The following is a 15,737-nucleotide window of genomic DNA, read 5'->3' on the forward strand; positions in this document are numbered from 1 at the left end:
GGAGAAGGTGCAAACTCCCCACAGGCAGACAGTCGCCCAAGGGTGGAATCGAACCTGAGTCCCTGGTGCCGTGCGGCAGCAGTGCAAACCACTGAGTCACCGTGCAAAGTGCTGATCAATGCAGACATGTGTAAAGATTGGTTCCAGTTCTATCCTTCATCAAGTGGCTTTGAGAACAGCAGATGACTTACTTGTCTTGTGCACTTCGGCCACCTGGGTGAAATACTGCTCCCTCCACTGGATCCAACTTTGGCACCAATCCTCAGGAAGGATGTGACGGCACTGGTAGGGGGCACAGAAAAGATCATCCCAGAAGGCCCCGGGGCTGGGAAAGGTCAGAATACAAGGACGAGAAGGTCGAGGGGTGATTTGATTACAAATGTCCAAAATGATCAGGATATCGAGGCGTGCTGTAGGTAGATAGTTCCTTGAAAGTGATCTCACAGAGAGGGTGGTGAAGAAGGCCTTTATTGGTCAGCGCACTACCAATGGGAGTTGGGAGGTCATGCTGCATAAGTACAGGACATTGGCTCGGCCATTTTTGGAGCACTGTGTGCAATTCTGGTCTCGCTGATCCAGAAAGGATTATATTAACCTAGAAGGAGTGCAGAAACGATTTACTTGCAGGCTACCTAGACTGGAAAGCTTGAGTTATAAGGAAAGGCTGGGCCTATTTTCCCCGCAGCGTTGTAAACTGAAGGGTCTATAAAATGATGAGAGGCGCAGAGAAGGGAGATCACTGACAGCTTTTCCCCAGGGTAGGGGAGTCAAAAAATAGAGGGGAATAGGTTTCAGGTGAGAGATACAAAAGAGGCTAGAGGGGCAATTTTATTTCACACGGAGGGTGGGGAGTGTCTGGAACAGGCTGCCAGAGATAGAGAAACATTTGGACAGGTACATGGACAGGATAGGGACAGAGGGATATGGACCAAACCCAGGCGAATGGGACTGGACGTATTGTGAAAACTGGGCAGCATGGAGAAGTTGGGCTGAAGGGTCTGTTTCCATACTGTAGATCGCACTGGCTCTGAGCTGAGGGAATCCGTCGGTGGGCACCGTGAGCTGCTGGGATCTGGAACTGGCCAATTCCATCGGGACTTGGGTAAGTGCGGCGGAGTGGGGAGGAACATTCGCAGGGATTTGGGGAAGGAACAGTTTGAGGTTACGGTGGAGGGCAGTTCTTGGCAGCAAGCAGGTGTACAAAGGGCAGAAGTGCCTCCTTTGTGCCCCACTGTGATGCCACCCAGCTGAGAAGATGCCAACAGACAGCCTGTGCATGTAGTGGTGTTGTGCAAGGCTCTGGGAGGGGGGGGGGGGGGCGGGCGGACATGCTCTGATATTGGATCCCGGGATCAGTGTTGTGTCTCTGGACCGGGAGCTGGGAATTTCTGGGGATTCGGCTCAGTGAGAATTTCAAACAGTGACAGTTTTTGCCTGGGAGGGCCGCTAGCTGGATTGGGGGAGGAACATTCGGGACCCCTGGCCAGTAGCTCGAGCTGGGGGAACCTGGTTCAAATCCCCACATCGCCCCCGCCTTTGTCTTTGTACAGAAACAGGCATTAAAAGGAAGTGACGGTGGGGAGAGTGTCCGTGAGAGCTCCGACTGAGTCAGATCCTTTCTCCGATGAGCTTTCTGTCTCTCCGGGTGCTGTATGTTCCTCTGTCCAAGTTGATCCATTACATCGTGTCGTTGAGTTGGCTTTCTTGTCTTCAGCAGATCCCTCGTAGCCAAAGTTATGAAAGCAACCATTTAGATACGTCTTATCGGGCCGGGATTCCTTAACAGTCTGCTGTTGCAGCAATGGGGCACTTTTGATGCCTGGTCCTGGAAACATAGAGACAGTTTGTTGTTGGAGCGTGAAGTGTTTTGGTCTCCACCCAACTGCATGAGTTTAATTTCGGATAAATGTGAGGTGCTGCACTGTGGAAAGGCAAATCAAGGCAAGACTTATACACTTAACAGTAGCTCAGTGGGCGTGTTGCTGAACAAGGAGACCTTGGAGTGCAGCTTCATAGCTCCTTGAAAGTGGAGTCGCAGCTAGATAGGATAGTGAAGGCAGCGTTTGGTATGCTTTCCTTTATTGGTCAGAGTATTGAGTACAGGAGTTGGGAGGTCATGTTGCAGCTGGACAGGACATAGGTTAGGCCACTTTTGAAATATTATGTGCAATTCTGCTCTGGATGGATGTTGTGAAACTTGGAAGGGTTCAGCAAAGATTGACAAGGATGTTGCCAGGGTTGGAGGGTTTGAGCTACAGGGAGAGGCTGAACAGGCTGGGGCTGTTTTCCCTGGAGCGTCGGAGGCTGAGGAGTGACCTTATAGAGGTTTACAAAATTATGAGGGGCCATAGGTAGGGTAAATAGACTAGGTATTTTCCCTGAGGTGGGGGAGTCTAGAATTATAGGGACATGGGGTGAGAGGGGAAAGATATAAAAGAGACCTAAGGGGCAACTTTTTCATGCAGAGGGTGGTACGTGTATGGAACGAGCTGCCAGAGGAAGTGGTGGAGGCTGGTACAATTACAACATTTAAGAGGCATTTGGATGGGTATATGAATAGGAAGGGTTTGGAGGGATATGGGCCGGCCGCTGGCAGGTGGGACTAGATTGGGTTGGGATGTCTGGGTCGGCATGGACGGGTTGGACCGAAGGGTCTGTTTCCGTGCTGTGCATCTCTCTGACTGAGTCCAGCACTGACCTTAGAGTGCAGGTTCATAGCTCCTTGAAAGTGGAGTCGCAGGTAGATAGGATAGTGAAGGCAGCGTTTGGTATGCTTTCCTTTATTGGTCAGAGTACTGAGTACAGGAGTTGGGAGGTCATGTTGCGGCTGTACAGGACATTTCAATTTAATGTTTTCAATTTAACGTTACAGCTGTAGAAAACTTGAGTCAGGTCACATTTGGAATATTGCGTCCAGCTCTGATCGCCACACTACCAGAAGGATCTGGATGTTTTGGAGAGGGTGCAGAGACCAGTCTGGAGTTATGAGGAAAGGTTGGTTAAATTTGGACTGTTTTCACTGAAAAGACGGAGGTTGAGGGGCGACCTGATAAAAGGTCGACACAATTATTGATAGAGAGGGGCTTCTTGTCAGGGTGGAAAGGTCAACCACTAGAGGGCACAGGTTCAACGTGAGAGGGGGACAGCTTAGGGGAAAAGTGCAGGGAAGCTTTTCACCCAAAGGGAAACGTGGAGGGGGTGGAAGCAGGCACATTAGCGACGCTTAAGGTGTATCGTGATAGGGGCAGAGAGTCACACAGCATGGACGGGTTGGACCGAGGGGCCTGTTTCCGTGCTGTACATCTCTATAACTCTATGACATCTATAGGGTCAGCCCTCAACCTCCAGTGAACAAAGTCCCAGCCTCTCTTTATGATTAAACCCTCCATTCCCGGCAACATCCCGGGAAATCGCTTCTGAACTCTCTTCAGCTTGACAATATCCTTCCTATAACAGACCATTCAGACACATGAGCAAGAGGTGAACAGTGGGATGGAAACTGCGTATGGGAAATAAGTGGTGGGTCTCAGTGAGGATTAGGGAGCAGTGCAGGAAGCCGTAGGGCCTGTTCCAGTGCTGTTATTAAGTTGTGGTCAAAAAGTGTGGTGCTGGGAAAGCACAGCAAGTCAGGCAGCAGCTGACAAGCAGGAGCTGCACATCCCTGAGCACTATGGGTAATTTAGCATGGCCAATTCACCCTAAGCTGCACATCCCTGAGCACTATGGGTAATTTAGCATGGCCAATTCACCCTAAGCTGCACATCCCTGAGCACTATGGGTAATTTAGCATGGCCAATCCACCCTAACCTGCACATCCCTGAGCACTATGGGTAATTTAGCATGGCCAATTCACCCTAAGCTGCACATCCCTGAGCACTATGGGTAATTTAGCATGGTCAATTCACCCTAACTTGCACATCCCTGGTCACCACGGGGAAATCGAACATGTCCAATCCACCCTAACATGCACATCCCTGGTCACCATGGGGAAATCGAACATGTCCAATCCACCCTAACATGCATGTCTTTGGATCAAATCCACGCAGACACGGGGAGAAGGTGCAAACTCCCCACAGGCAGACAGTCGCCCAAGGGTGGAATCGAACCTGAGTCCCTGGTGCCGTGAGGCAGCAGTGCAAACCACTGAGTCACCGTGCAAAGTGCTGATCAATGCAGACATGTGTAAAGATTGGTTCCAGTTCTATCCTTCATCAAGTGGCTTTGAGAACAGCAGATGACTTACTTGTCTTGTGCACTTCGGCCACCTGGGTGAAATACTGCTCCCTCCACTGGATCCAACTTTGGCACCAATCCTCAGGAAGGATGTGACGGCACTGGTAGGGGGCACAGAAAAGATCATCCCAGAAGGCCCCGGGGCTGGGAAAGGTCAGAATACAAGGACGAGAAGGTCGAGGGGTGATTTGATTACAAATGTCCAAAATGATCAGGATATCGAGGCGTGCTGCAGGTAGATAGTTCCTTGAAAGTGATCTCACAGAGAGGGTGGTGAAGAAGGCCTTTATTGGTCAGCGCCCTGCCAATGGGAGTTGGGAGGTCATGCTGCATAAGTACAGGACATTGGCTCGGCCATTTTTGGAGCACTGTGTGCAATTCTGGTCTCGCTGATCCAGAAAGGATTATATTAACCTAGAAGGAGTGCAGAAACGATTTACTTGCAGGCTACCTAGACTGGAAAGCTTGAGTTATAAGGAAAGGCTGGGCCTATTTTCCCCGCAGCGTTGTAAACTGAAGGGTCTATAAAATGATGAGAGGCGCAGAGAAGGGAGATCACTGACAGCTTTTCCCCAGGGTAGGGGAGTCAAAAAATAGAGGGGAATAGGTTTCAGGTGAGAGATACAAAAGAGGCTAGAGGGGCAATTTTATTTCACACGGAGGGTGGGGAGTGTCTGGGACAGGCTGCCAGAGATAGAGAAACATTTGGACAGGTACATGGACAGGATAGGGACAGAGGGATATGGACCAAACCCAGGCGAATGGGACTGGACGTATTGTGAAAACTGGGCAGCATGGAGAAGTTGGGCTGAAGGGTCTGTTTCCATACTGTAGATCGCACTGGCTCTGAGCTGAGGGAATCCGTCGGTGGGCACCGTGAGCTGCTGGGATCTGGAACTGGCCAATTCCATCGGGACTTGGGTAAGTGCGGCGGAGTGGGGAGGAACATTCGCAGGGATTTGGGGAAGGAACAGTTTGAGGTTACGGTGGAGGGCAGTTCTTGGCAGCAAGCAGGTGTACAAAGGGCAGAAGTGCCTCCTTTGTGCCCCACTGTGATGCCACCCAGCTGAGAAGATGCCAACAGACAGCCTGTGCATGTAGTGGTGTTGTGCAAGGCTCTGGGAGGGGGGGGGGGGGGCGGGCGGACATGCTCTGATATTGGATCCCGGGATCAGTGTTGTGTCTCTGGACCGGGAGCTGGGAATTTCTGGGGATTCGGCTCAGTGAGAATTTCAAACAGTGACAGTTTTTGCCTGGGAGGGCCGCTAGCTGGATTGGGTGTCGTTGAGTTGGCTTTCTTGTCTTCAGCAGATCCCTCGTAGCCAAAGTTATGAAAGCAACCATTTAGATACGTCTTATCGGGCCGGGATTCCTTAACAGTCTGCTGTTGCAGCAATGGGGCACTTTTGATGCCTGGTCCTGGAAACATAGAGACAGTTTGTTGTTGGAGCGTGAAGTGTTTTGGTCTCCACCCAACTGCATGAGTTTAATTTCGGATAAATGTGAGGTGCTGCACTGTGGAAAGGCAAATCAAGGCGAGACTTATACACTTAATAGTAGCTCAGTGGGAGTGTTGCTGAACAAGGAGACCTTGGAGTGCAGCTTCATAGCTCCTTGAAAGTGGAATCGCAGGTAGATAGGATAGTGAAGGCAGCGTTTGGTATGCTTTCCTTTATTGGTCAGAGTATTGAGTACAGGAGTTGGGAGGTCATGTTGCGGCTGTACAGGACATTGGTGAGGCCGCTGTTGGAATATTGCGTGCAGTTCTGGTCTCCCTGCTGGAGGCAGGACTTTGTGAAACTTGAGAGGATTCGGAAAAGATTTACAAGGATGTTGCCAGGGTTGGAGGGTTTGACCAAAAGGGAGAGGTCGAATAGGCTGGGGCTGTTTTCCCTGGAGCGTCGGAGGCTGAGGGGTGACCTTATAGAGGTTTATAAAATTATGAGGAGCCTGAATACGGTAAATAGACAAGGTCTTTTCCCTGGGATGGGGGAGTCCAGAACTAGAGGTCATAGGTTTATGGCGAGAGGGCAAAGATATAAAAGAAACAGGAAGGGCAACTTTTTCCTGCACAGGGTGGTACGTGTATGGAATGAGCTGCCAGAGGAAGTGGTGAAGGCTGGTACAATTGCAACATTTAAGAGGCATTTGGATGGGCATATGAATAGGAAGGGTTTGGAGGGATATGGGCCGGGTGCTGGCAGGTGGGACTAGATTGGGTTGGGAATATCTGGGTCAGCATGGACAAGTTGGACCGAGGGGCCTGTTTCCGTGCTGTACATCTCTATAACTCTATGACATCTATAGGGTCAGCCCTCAACCTCCAGTGAACAAAGTCCCAGCCTCTCTTTATGATTAAACCCTCCATTCCCGGCAACATCCCGGGAAATCGCTTCTGAACTCTCTTCAGCTTGACAATATCCTTCCTATAACAGAGCATTCAGACACATGAGCAAGAGGTGAACAGTGGGATGGAAATTGCGTATGGGAAATAAGTGGTGGGTCTCAGTGAGGATTAGGAAGCAGTGCAGGAAGCCGTAGGGCCTGTTTCAGTGCTGTTATTAAATTGTGGTCAAAAAGTGTGGTGCTGGGAAAGCACAGCAAGTCAGGCAGCATCTGACAAGCAGGAGGGCTGACATTTCGAGCATACACTCTTCATCAAGTACATGGGGGAGGCCCGAGGGGGCTGAGAGGTAAATGGAATTGGGGGTGGAGCTTGGGGGAAGGTAGCTGGAAATGTGATAGGTGGATGAAGGTGAGGAGGGGCGACGGTGATAGGTCAGAGAGGATTGTGGGGAGGATAGTTGGGAGGGAAGATGGACAGGTCAAGAGGGCAGTGGAGGGTCGGATCTGGGATAAGGTCGGGGAGGGGAGAGGATGAAACTGGTGACATTGACGTTGACCCAGCGCCAGGCTGTCTGACTCTGATCTCCAGCATCTGCAGTCCTCACTTTCCCCTGTTATTAAACTGGATTGTGTATTGGGTTATCCAACTAACCTATGGACAGTGCCTCTCCCCCGCTCCCCCAACGACGTGATAATGTTGGTGAACAGATTCCACAGCCACACGCTCCCCCCCCCAACCCCACACCACCTCCCCCTTGACCGTGAGGCAGACTCACCGAAGTAGCTGAGGAGGACGGGCAGGAAGATCAGGCCGTGGACCAGACCCAGTAAGGTGATCACCAGGTTGAGGCGGAAGAAGAAGACTTGGATGAGCTGGGACTGAGCGAAATGCAGGACGATGATTCCGGGAAGGTTGGTCATCGCCACGCCCGCAAAGACCTGTCAGGGGGTAAACGGACACCATTGGAGGGGGGGAGAGAGCGAGCTCGGTCAGGGAAAGGAGCGCCGCCCCTGGCTGTCTCCGCTGGCAGGGGGCCCGGCAGGTCATCCTCTATCCCAGAATCCCTGGCGGGTCATCCTCTATCCCAGATTTCTTATCAAGCTGATGGTTCAGCTCTCGGCCGGCGGGTCATCCCGAATCCCAGAATTCCCAGTGGGTTATCCTCAGTCCCAGAATTCCCGATGAGTTGACTGTTCAGCTCACGGCTGGCAGGTAATCCCCAGTCCCAGAATTCCCGCCGAGTTGACTGTTCAGCTCACGGCTGGCGGGTCATCCCCAGTCCCAGAATTCCCAGTGAGTTGACTGTTCAGCTCACGGCTGGCGGGTCATCCCCAGTCCCAGAATTCCCGGCGAGCTGAGTCTGTTCAGCTCATGGCCGGCGGGTCATCCCCAGTCCCAGAATTCCCGCCGAGTTGACTGTTCAGCTCACGGCCGGCAGGTCATCCCCAATCCCAGAATTCCCGGCGAGTTGACTGTTCAGCTCACGGCTGGCGGGTCATCCCCAATCCCAGCATTCCCAGCGAGCTGAGTCTGTTCAGCTCTCACACCACACCAGGTTATAGTCCAACAGGTTTATTTGGAAGCACTAGCTTTCGGAGTGACGCTCCTACATCCGGGAGCTCGTGGGGCAGGATCAGGTCATCCCCAATCCCAGAATTCCCGGCGAGTTGACTGTTCAGCTCACGGCTGGCGGGTCATCCCCAATCCCAGCATTCCCAGCGAGCTGAGTCTGTTCAGCTCTCACACCACACCAGGTTGTAGTCCAACAGGTTTATTTGGAAGCACTAGCTTTCGGAGTGATGCTCCTTCATCCGGGAGCTCGTGGGGCAGGATCATATGACACAGACTTAATAGCAAAAGGTTTACAGTGTCATTCAACTGAAACGAGATATTGAACAAACCTAGCTTGCTGTGAAATCTTTCATCTCTTAGAATGGGTTGCAGGTTTCAGTTCTTTAATATGTAAATCCCAGAACTACTTTTAAGTCACGGTCTCAAGATAACTTCAGGCTTTATAAGAAAAGGTGCCATCTCAGCTCAGTGCATTAAAGGTGGGAGGTTAGAGTCTGTCTGTATCCCAGTCTTGAGTCAGACTGGTTCCACTTCCAAAGTGGAATTTACAAAATAGTCCATGGAATGACTGTCTGCAGATTATGCATTTTTTTGGAGCAAAATAGAATGTATCTGCAAATATAGTTCTGCAAAGACAAATTCGCCCCATAGACACACGGCCCATTTGTGTGTGTGTGCGCATGAGAGAGAGAGAAGGAGAGAGAGCGAGAGAGTGTTTGCATCTGAGTGTGAGTGTGATGGAGTATAAGCCTGTGAGAGGATGTGTGCGTGGGTGTGGGGGCTGTATGTGGAGGCTTAGGGAAGGTCTTGGTGAGGTGCTCACCCCCCGTCGATAATGTGTTGCAGGCAGCGAAGAACGAGGTGTCATTTCTCGGCTCCCGGGAAGTACTGGACAACAAAGGTTACCCTGCCGGTTGCAACCAGTGTCTATCTCCTGAGGAGGTCATTACGGTTTCTCGCTGTGGCCCATTCGTGCTGGCGATCAATGAGTTGAGCGTCATACCCTGTCCTTCTAAGGGCATGGTGAGGAACACTTCAGCAGTCAGGGACATTCGGCCTCGGATCTTCGGGTGACCACCCTCCCAGGCGGACTTCGGGACAGGGAACAACGTAGAGGGGCCGAGCAGAGGCTGATGGCCAAGTTTGGTAACCATGGGGATGGCCTCAACCGGGACCTTGGGGTCATGTCACACTACAGGTGACCCCACTGCCCTGTACACTCTATCACACACACACACAATCTAACATACACACAGACTCACGCAGACTCTCTTTCATACACATGCTCTCTCTTATACACACACACATACACCGCACCCCCCCACAACACTCTCACCAATGCACACATCCTCTCACAGGTTTCTGCTACATCCCACACACACACACTTGACCAAGCTTTCACACACGCAATCACACACTCACACTCACGTGCAAACACGCACACACTCACACTCTCTCTCTATGTCTCTCGATCTCTCAAGCACACACACACACAAACAAGTCTATGGGGTGAATTTGTCTTTGCAGAATTATATTTGCAGATACATCTTATTTTGCTCAAAAATGCACAATCTGCAGGCAGTCAATCCATGGAATATTTTGTAAATTCCACTTTGGAAGTGGAACCAGTCTGACTCAAGATTGGGATACAGACAGACTCTTGATCTCACACCTTTAATGCATTGTCTGAGCTGAGATGTCGCCTTTTCTTATAAAACTTTAAGTTAGCTTGAGAATGTGACTTGAAAAAAGTTCTAGGACTTACATATTAATGAACTGCGCCTTATGATCATATACTCCACAACCACCTGATGAAGGGGCGTCGCTCCGAAAGCTAGTGCTTCCAAATAAACCTGTTGGACTCTAACCTGGTGTTGTGTGATTTTTAATCTTGTCCACCCCAGTCCAACACCAGCTCCTCCACATCATGGTTCAGCTCTCAACCGGCGGGTCATCCTGAATCCCAGAATTCTCGGTGAGCTGACAGTTCAGCTCATGGCCGGCGGGTCATCCTCAATCCCAGGATTCCCGGCGAGCTGACGGTTCAGCTCACAGCTGGCGGGTCGTCCACAATCCCAGAATTCCTGGTGATCTGACTGTTCAGCTAATGGCCGGCGGGTCATCCCCAATCCCAGGATTCCCAGCGAGCTGACAGTTCAGCTCATGGCTGGTGGGTCATCCCCAATCCCAGAATTCCCGGCGAGCTGACGGTTCAGTTCTCAGCCCCCACAAGCCATGCAAGACGCCCCCCTACCTGTACATGGCGCGATGGCATGTGCAGCCCCAGTCCCTCATACCTACCGCACTGCCCATGGTGTAAGTGGCCTCCTTTGCCCGCTCCACCTTACTCCCTTTGGTGCTGACGGCGAAGGAGCGTGTGAGGTGAGAGACAAACTCCACGGAGATGCCGACTGCCTGCAGGGAACAGACGCCAGAATGAGAGCTGGGCAGGAGGGGTGAGAGGGGGAGAAGGGCACAGGGTGCCAGGGCTAATAGGGTTCAGGTAGAAACCTGGAGCCCTGGCAGTGCCATGTACTTCCTCACAGAGAGGGGGCTGACGGAGTGGCAAACTGGGTAACCCCACACCCCCACACCATCGTCAGGGTGCCCAGGTGATACCCTTTGAACATTGAAAGACAATATAAAATAGAGGGTACAAGGGCAACAGCTGCCTCACGGCGCCAGGAACTGAGTTCGATTCCAGCCTCGGGCTACAGTGTGTGTGTGGAGTTTGCACATTCTCCCCATCTCTGCGTGGGTTTCCTCCTGCAGTCCAAGGATGTGCTGGTTAGGGTGGATTGGCCATGCTAAATTACCCATAGTGCTCAGGGATGTGCAGGTTTGGGTGGATTGGCCATGCTAAATTACCCATAGTGCTCAGGGATGTGCAGGTTAGGGTGCGTTGGCCGTGTTAAATTACCCATAGTGCTCAGGGATGTGCAGGTTTGGGTGGATTGGCCATGGGAAATTACACACCATGCCCAGGGTTGTATAGGTCAGGTGGGTTAACCATAGGAAATGTGGAATTACAGGGATAGAGTACCATATTATAGAAAAGACGTCAACACATTGGAGAGAGAGCGTCGAAGCGAGTTACCCCATAGTGTTTAGGGATGTGCAGGTCAGGGTGGATTGGCCGTGCTAAATTACCCATAGTGCCCAGGGATGTGCAGGTCAGGGTGGATTGGCCGTGCTAAATTACCCATAGTGCCCAGGGATGTGCAGGTCAGGGTGGATTGTCCATGCTAAATTACCCATAGTGCTCAGGGATGTGCAGGTTAGTGTGCTTTGGCCGTGGGAAATTACACACCATGCCCAGGGTTGTATAGGTCAGGTGGGTTAACCATGGGAAATGTGGAATTACAGGGATAGAGTACCATATTATAGAAAAGACGTCAACACATTGGAGAGAGAGCGTCGAAGCGAGTTACAAGAACGGGTTCCGGGGACGGGAAACCTCGGGGATGAGGAGTGATGGAAGAAGTTGGGAATGTTCTCCTCGGAGAGGAGAGGGAGATCCGATAGAGGTTCTCGGAATCGGGCTGGACAGAGTCGAGAGGGAGAAGCTGGTGTGCAGGGAGGTTTTGTTACATGAGCATCTCTTTTAAAAAGTAAGAGTGATCTTATTTTCCCAGCAGCTCTGAACCCTGCCTGATTCAGTGTGGGAAAGGTGAACCCCTGGGGTGGAGGGGAGATGGGACAGGGCAGAATAGCAGGAGCCGATGGGTCGAACAGTCTGAGTGGCGAGAAGCAGAGGGAGAGCCTGGTCTCACACACAGTGCACTGTGAGTGCCTTACCGTCACCAGATTGATGAGGGAGACGGCGTTAAAGTCGATCCCCCAGAGCGTCATCACTCCCACCGTGTCCACGATGATCATCACGATGGTGAGCAGGTTGAGCAAGCCGGAGTGAATGTCCATTCCCAGCAAGATACAGCACACCACAAAGGTTGGGATCAGACACACGCCAATGTTGAAGATCCCCTCGTTCACTATCGTCAGGTACTGCTCGTAATATACATAGGTAATCCTGTAATCCAGAGAAAGGGATAGTAGGTGGATCTGCCAGGGGCTGGGAATCCTGCAGTGAGTAACTCTTTCCCCACTGCCCACCCCCACCAACTCCCCCCCAAAGCCTGTCCCCACCATCGGCAAGGCACAAGTCAGGGTAGCGTGATGGAATACAGTCGATTCTCCATGTTTCCTCAACACGATTGAAGAACTTGGGGCGGCACGGTGGCTCAGTGGTTAGCACTGCTGCCTCACAGCGCTAGAGACCCGGGTTCAATTCCCACCTCAGGCGACTGACTGTGTGGAGTTTGCACGTTCTCCCCGTGTCTGCGTGGGTTTCCCCCGGGTGCTCCGGTTTCCTCCCACAGTCCAAAGATGTGCAGGTTAGGTGAATTGGCCATGCTAAAATTGCCCGTAGTGTTAGGTAAAGGGGTAAATGTAGGGGTCTGGGTGGGTTGCGCTTCGGCGGGGGGCTGTGGATTTGTTGGGCCGAAGGGCCTGTTTCCACACTGTAAGTAATCTAATCTAAACTTGGACGGTTGTCTGCAGAGCATGTACTGTCCTTCCCTGTATTGGCTGTAATCGGATTCCAGCCTCATTTGTTTAAACAGTGCTGCTGCTGCGTGATTTTCTTGTCACGCGAGATCGCCCAAGAACGGAACTCTCACCTTATGCCAGACCAGACTGTCCCCACTTGGATGGGGGGGGGAGGGGGGCAGCTCCGACAACACTCCAAGCTCGACACCATCCAGGGACAAAGCAGCCCCCCCCCCCCCGCTCGATTATCCCCACCCCCACAAACCCCCCCACTCCCTCCACCCGCCCCGACGCTCAGTAGCAGCAGTGGGTACCATCCACAGGACGCACTGCAGCAACTCCCCCAGGGTCCTCACCTTCCAAACCCCACGGCCAGTTCCACCTAAATTTAAAAGGGACCTAAGGGGCAATTTTATCACGCAGAGGGTGGTGCGTGGAGGGAACAAGCTGCCAGAGGAAGTGGAGGAGGCTGGTACAATGACAACATTTAAAAGGCAGTTGGGATAGGAAAGACATGGGCCAAACGCTGGCAAATGGGGCTGGAATAATGGAGGATATCTGGTCAGCATGGATGAGTTGGACCGAAGGGTCTGTTTCGGTGCTGTACAGCTCTATGATTGCATAAGGATGAAGGGGACGAGAAAGATCAGAGGGAGCTCCTCCACAGATGCCTGAGGGCAGCAGGAGGGGGAATAGGGTGTGTTAGACAACGACACTGGCCTTGATCAGTCGGGGTGTGGGTTATAAGAGCAGGGAGGTTACGCCAGAGCTGTCCGGGCCACAGCTGGAGTACGGCGTGCAGTTCTGGCTCCCCACACTGTCGGAAGGATGGGGTTGGACTGGAAGGGAAGTGCAGAGGGAGACTCACCAGGACGTTACCTGGGACGGAGCAGGTCGGAGGCTGGATACGCCTCGGGTCGTATCCAGTGGAGCAGAAGGGAGGGATCCGTTAGAGGGTGTGGCGGATGATGAGGGTGGGTAGAAAGCAGCTTAGATGTGAACACGGGGGGGGCCATCTTTTCACAAGGAGGGACTCGAGGGGACTTGAGGAGATGACCATACCAAATCAAGTAAAAGTCGATCTCCTGTAAAAGCCCTCTTCTTTTGGCCATAAATATATGGAAAATTCCAGCTACCACATGTGAAAGTCGACCCTGGTTCTGCACAGCTAACAGATCGACATTAGTGAACTGGCCACCCCACTCCGCCTGGCTTCAATCCAGATCTTCAGAATTACCGTAACTTCAGTTAGTTTGGTTTCTGAGTTGCGTTGGAGATTAATTGAGTGTCTGCTCTCAAAAGTAGTACCCGTCTATTGGTCGCTAACTTAACCTTACAAAGTTAGCACTGCTGCCTCACGGCGCCAGGGACCCAGGTTCGATTCCAGCCTCGGGCGACTGTCTGTGTGGGGTTTGCACATTCTCCCCGTGTCTGTGTGGGTTTCCTCCGGGTGCTCCGGTTTCCTCCCACAGTCCAAAGATGTGCAGGTTAGGGTGGATTGGCCATGCTAAATTACCCACAGTGCCCAGGGATGTGCAGGTTAGGGTGGATTGGCCGTGCTAAATTACCCATAGTGCTCAGGGATGTGCAGGTAAGGGTGGATTGGCCATGCTAACTTACCCATAGTGTTCAGGGATGTGCAGGTTAGGGTGGATTGGCCGTGCTAAATTACCCATAGTGCTCAGGGATGTGCAGGTTAGCTGGGGTAAATGTAAAGTTCGGGTTGAGGCAGAGGAATGGGCCTGGGTAGTGACTCTTCCGAGGGTCGGTGTGGACTTGTTCGACCAAATGGTCTGTTTCCACACTGTCGGGATTCTACGATCTGGTCAAGAAAATTCGACGACTGCCGGAGTGGAAGTGGGAAGTTTCACCCAGAGGGTGGTGGGAGTCTGGAATACAGTGCCCGAAAACGGGAGTTGAGTTGGGAAAGCGCACAACTTTTGAAAAAGACAATGATGAGCCACTTGCCACACCAAGGCTTTGGGCCTAGTGTGGGGAAGTGGGACCTGTGTCGGGCGTTTTGGCCAGGTGATAGGCCGAAGCACCTCTTCTGAACGGTACGATGAATTCAGTCCAGTTACATCAAACACGGTGAATGTCTGTCACCTCATCAAACGCAGAACCCCACCTCGCTACTCCCAGGAGAAGTGACAGAACAGGAGGCTTTAACCGTGACTGAAAACTCACGTGTAGGGGAAGACTTCAAAGTTTGGATCGGTCCCCGGGATCTCCCTCATGCTCCTTGTGATATTGGCCGCGAGTTCACGAGACACTCTCAGAGCCGCAGTGTACTCCAGTGAATTTTTCAGAGGTGTATGGTAAGCCATGAACCTGGACGCTGGACAGCAAAACAATAGACATTTCCTACTTGATGTTAACAAGACATTCTCAGCACGTCACTCACAAGGTCATACAGCACGGAAACAGGCCCTTCGGTCCACCTCACCCATGTTGACCAGACATCCCAACCCAATCTAGTCCCACTTAGAGTCATAGAGATGTACAGCACGGAAACAGATCCCTTCGGTCCAACCCGTCCATGCTGACCCAGATATCCCAACCCAATCTCGTCCCACCTGCCAGCACTTAGCCCAAACCCCTCTACACCCTTCCCATTCATATACCCATCCAAATGCCTTTTAAATGTTGTAATTGTACCAGCCTCCACTACATCCTCTGGCAGCTCATTCCATACACGTACCACCCTCTGCGTGAAAAAGTTGCCCCTTAGGTCCCTTTTATATCTTTCCCCTTGTCCTTCCCGCTGGAAGTGGCCGTGGGGTTTGGAAGGTGCTGTCTGAGGAGCCTGGGGGAGTTGCTGCAGTGCGTCTTGTAGATGGTACCCACTGCTGTTACTGAGCGTCAGGGGGTGGAGGGAGTGGGGGTTTGTGGGGGTGGGGACAATCGAGTGGAGGTTGCTTTGTCCCTGGATGGTGTCGATTTTCTCGAGTGTTGTTGAAGCTGCCCTCCCCCCATCCAGGGCAAGTGGGGAGTATTCCCTCACACCCTCCTGACTTGGGCCTTGTCGATGGTGGGG

General features: G+C 52.0%; 1 protein-coding gene across 1 annotated transcript in view; it reads right to left on the bottom strand.

The window, feature by feature from the left end:
- Positions 1-28: 28 nt before the first annotated feature.
- Positions 29-15,737, bottom strand: part of npc1l1 (NPC1-like 1) — a 37,164-nt gene continuing 21,455 nt past the window's right edge. The window contains exons 15-20 of the mRNA XM_043681129.1: positions 14,888-15,038; positions 11,951-12,182; positions 10,454-10,567; positions 7,356-7,518; positions 5,545-5,652; positions 29-1,717 (exon numbers count right to left, since the gene is read on the bottom strand). Of these exons, the coding sequence (XP_043537064.1) occupies positions 1,560-1,717; positions 5,545-5,652; positions 7,356-7,518; positions 10,454-10,567; positions 11,951-12,182; positions 14,888-15,038 (926 nt within the window). The 3' untranslated portion in view covers positions 29-1,559. The remainder of the gene's footprint in view (positions 1,718-5,544; positions 5,653-7,355; positions 7,519-10,453; positions 10,568-11,950; positions 12,183-14,887; positions 15,039-15,737) is intronic.

Source organism: Chiloscyllium plagiosum, chromosome 42 (genome assembly GCF_004010195.1).
Source record: "Chiloscyllium plagiosum isolate BGI_BamShark_2017 chromosome 42, ASM401019v2, whole genome shotgun sequence".
Taxonomy (NCBI): domain Eukaryota; kingdom Metazoa; phylum Chordata; class Chondrichthyes; order Orectolobiformes; family Hemiscylliidae; genus Chiloscyllium; species Chiloscyllium plagiosum.